The following is a 1,818-nucleotide window of genomic DNA, read 5'->3' on the forward strand; positions in this document are numbered from 1 at the left end:
TTTTCTAAAAAGCACCCCAATGTGATATGTAGCAGGATTGATAAGTGTAGGGTGCCAGGTATGTCCATGGATGAGTGTTGGTTAATTACATCAACCAGGGTTTCGCACGATCATTGTAGCTGTGCTGTATTTGTAATTTGTTGCATTGAACTATTGAACACTTTCCTCCTGAAATCAGGAACAATTTGTCTTATGCTAAAATGGCCTCTTCATGAACTGTTTTCTCAGTAAACTCAAAATAGGAGTGAAAGAGTTAAGCATTTCTTTGAAATACATGCCCACATTAAGTGAATGCCTTCCTGCAAAGAGCCAATATTTTCAATAATGATCTGCATCCAACAAACACTGACCAGAAAAGCAGCAGCCATGAAGGAACAGTGGCAATTTGGAACAAAGTTAGTAATGCTGCTGCTCTTAAAAAAAGGAAGGAAAAAAAAAAAGCTCTCAAACTTTATGGTGAATATATTCAAATTGCACAGTTTACCTACACCTCGATTAGAAAAAAAATGAATAAACACAGGAAAAGAAAGAGAAATGTTACAGTGTCACAACCCTTCCAATGAGACTAGATTCCCTTTATTTGAAAGAGTCCTAAATTTTCTCATTGCCTATTCAATTGGGAGAATGATGTTTCCTTGAACAAATGAAATAGGAAGCTCTGGGAAAAGAGATGGAGAGGGCTCTCTGACAGATGCAGAGAAGAACCAGGGAGGGCAGAGGAGGGTAAAAGAACTTCCACATCCACTGATAGGAAGGACATACAATAAGTAAATAGAAGACCATCTGCCTGAGCAAGAAAAGAGGGGAGAAGGGTAGACCTTTGCAGGAGGTGTGGCTATATTTTTTTCTGAGACTTAGAAAGTTGGGAGGGACAATGACATCATTGGCTGCACCCTTATAATTTACTGTATCCCCCAGCACTCAGAGCGAGACACGCCTCCAACCTGCATTTCCCTTGCATAGGCTACATGCTCCTCTGCTGTGTGGCCTTTTGTCTCCTGGGGACAGGTGAGTTTGTGAATAGGTGGCAAATCCCTGCCTGAAATTTCCCAGGTCCTACCTTAAGACTGTGGCAAGAGGAACCTTCCAAGGCTCTGTCTCATGTTTGTTTTGTTTTTTCACAGTGTCCATGGATACTGGTGTTACCCAGACCCCAAGGCATAGCATCACAAAGACAGGAAACAGCATTGTTCTGGAATGTTCTCAGAATAAGAGTCATGACTATATGTACTGGTATCGACAAGACCCTGGACTGGGGCTGCGACTGATCTACTCTTCCTTCGATATCAAAGATATTAACAAAGGAGAGGTCTCTCATGGGTACAGTGTCTCTCGAAGTGAGAAGGCGAAATTCCCCCTCTCTCTAGACACTGCCAGCCCCAACCAGACAGCTCTTTACTTCTGTGCCAGCAGTNAAGAAATTAATTATAAGAGAATGAAATATAATACACTGAAATATCATGTCCTATCATAATATAACAACATAATATAATACTCTAATCAGAAGTTCTTTGGGAGCTCAGAGAAGGACTTGCCAAGTCTATCTGGTTGGCTCAGCAAAAGCTAAGAGAAGGTTACATGTGAACTTCACCAGATGAACCTAATTGTGGGTGGAGAATTCTGGACAAAGAGAACAACTTCTGCAAAGATATATTGTATTAAAGGGAGTGACACTTAGCGGGGAAATTACCGAACAGAAGGAAGGTGATCAACTGATAGGAATTCAATCCAACTGAACAAGTGTGAGAGAACAGACAGGATGGAGCTTATGGATAAGCTGAGTTTCTGGTTTCATTGTAGGCCATTGCTCGAGAGAAA

The 1,818-nt window shown here is 41.3% G+C and overlaps 1 gene segment (V, D, J or C); it reads left to right on the top strand.

Moving 5' to 3' along the window:
* Nucleotides 1–938: 938 nt before the first annotated feature.
* Nucleotides 939–1,474, top strand: LOC109378796 (T-cell receptor beta chain V region PHDS203-like). The segment is given in 2 exon segments: nt 939–1,008; nt 1,125–1,474. Coding segments are annotated over 2 exon segments (390 nt in total).
* The last annotated feature ends 344 nt before the right edge of the window (nt 1,475–1,818 follow it).

Source organism: Hipposideros armiger, unplaced genomic scaffold (genome assembly GCF_001890085.2).
Source record: "Hipposideros armiger isolate ML-2016 unplaced genomic scaffold, ASM189008v1 scaffold_3791, whole genome shotgun sequence".
Classification (NCBI taxonomy): domain Eukaryota; kingdom Metazoa; phylum Chordata; class Mammalia; order Chiroptera; family Hipposideridae; genus Hipposideros; species Hipposideros armiger.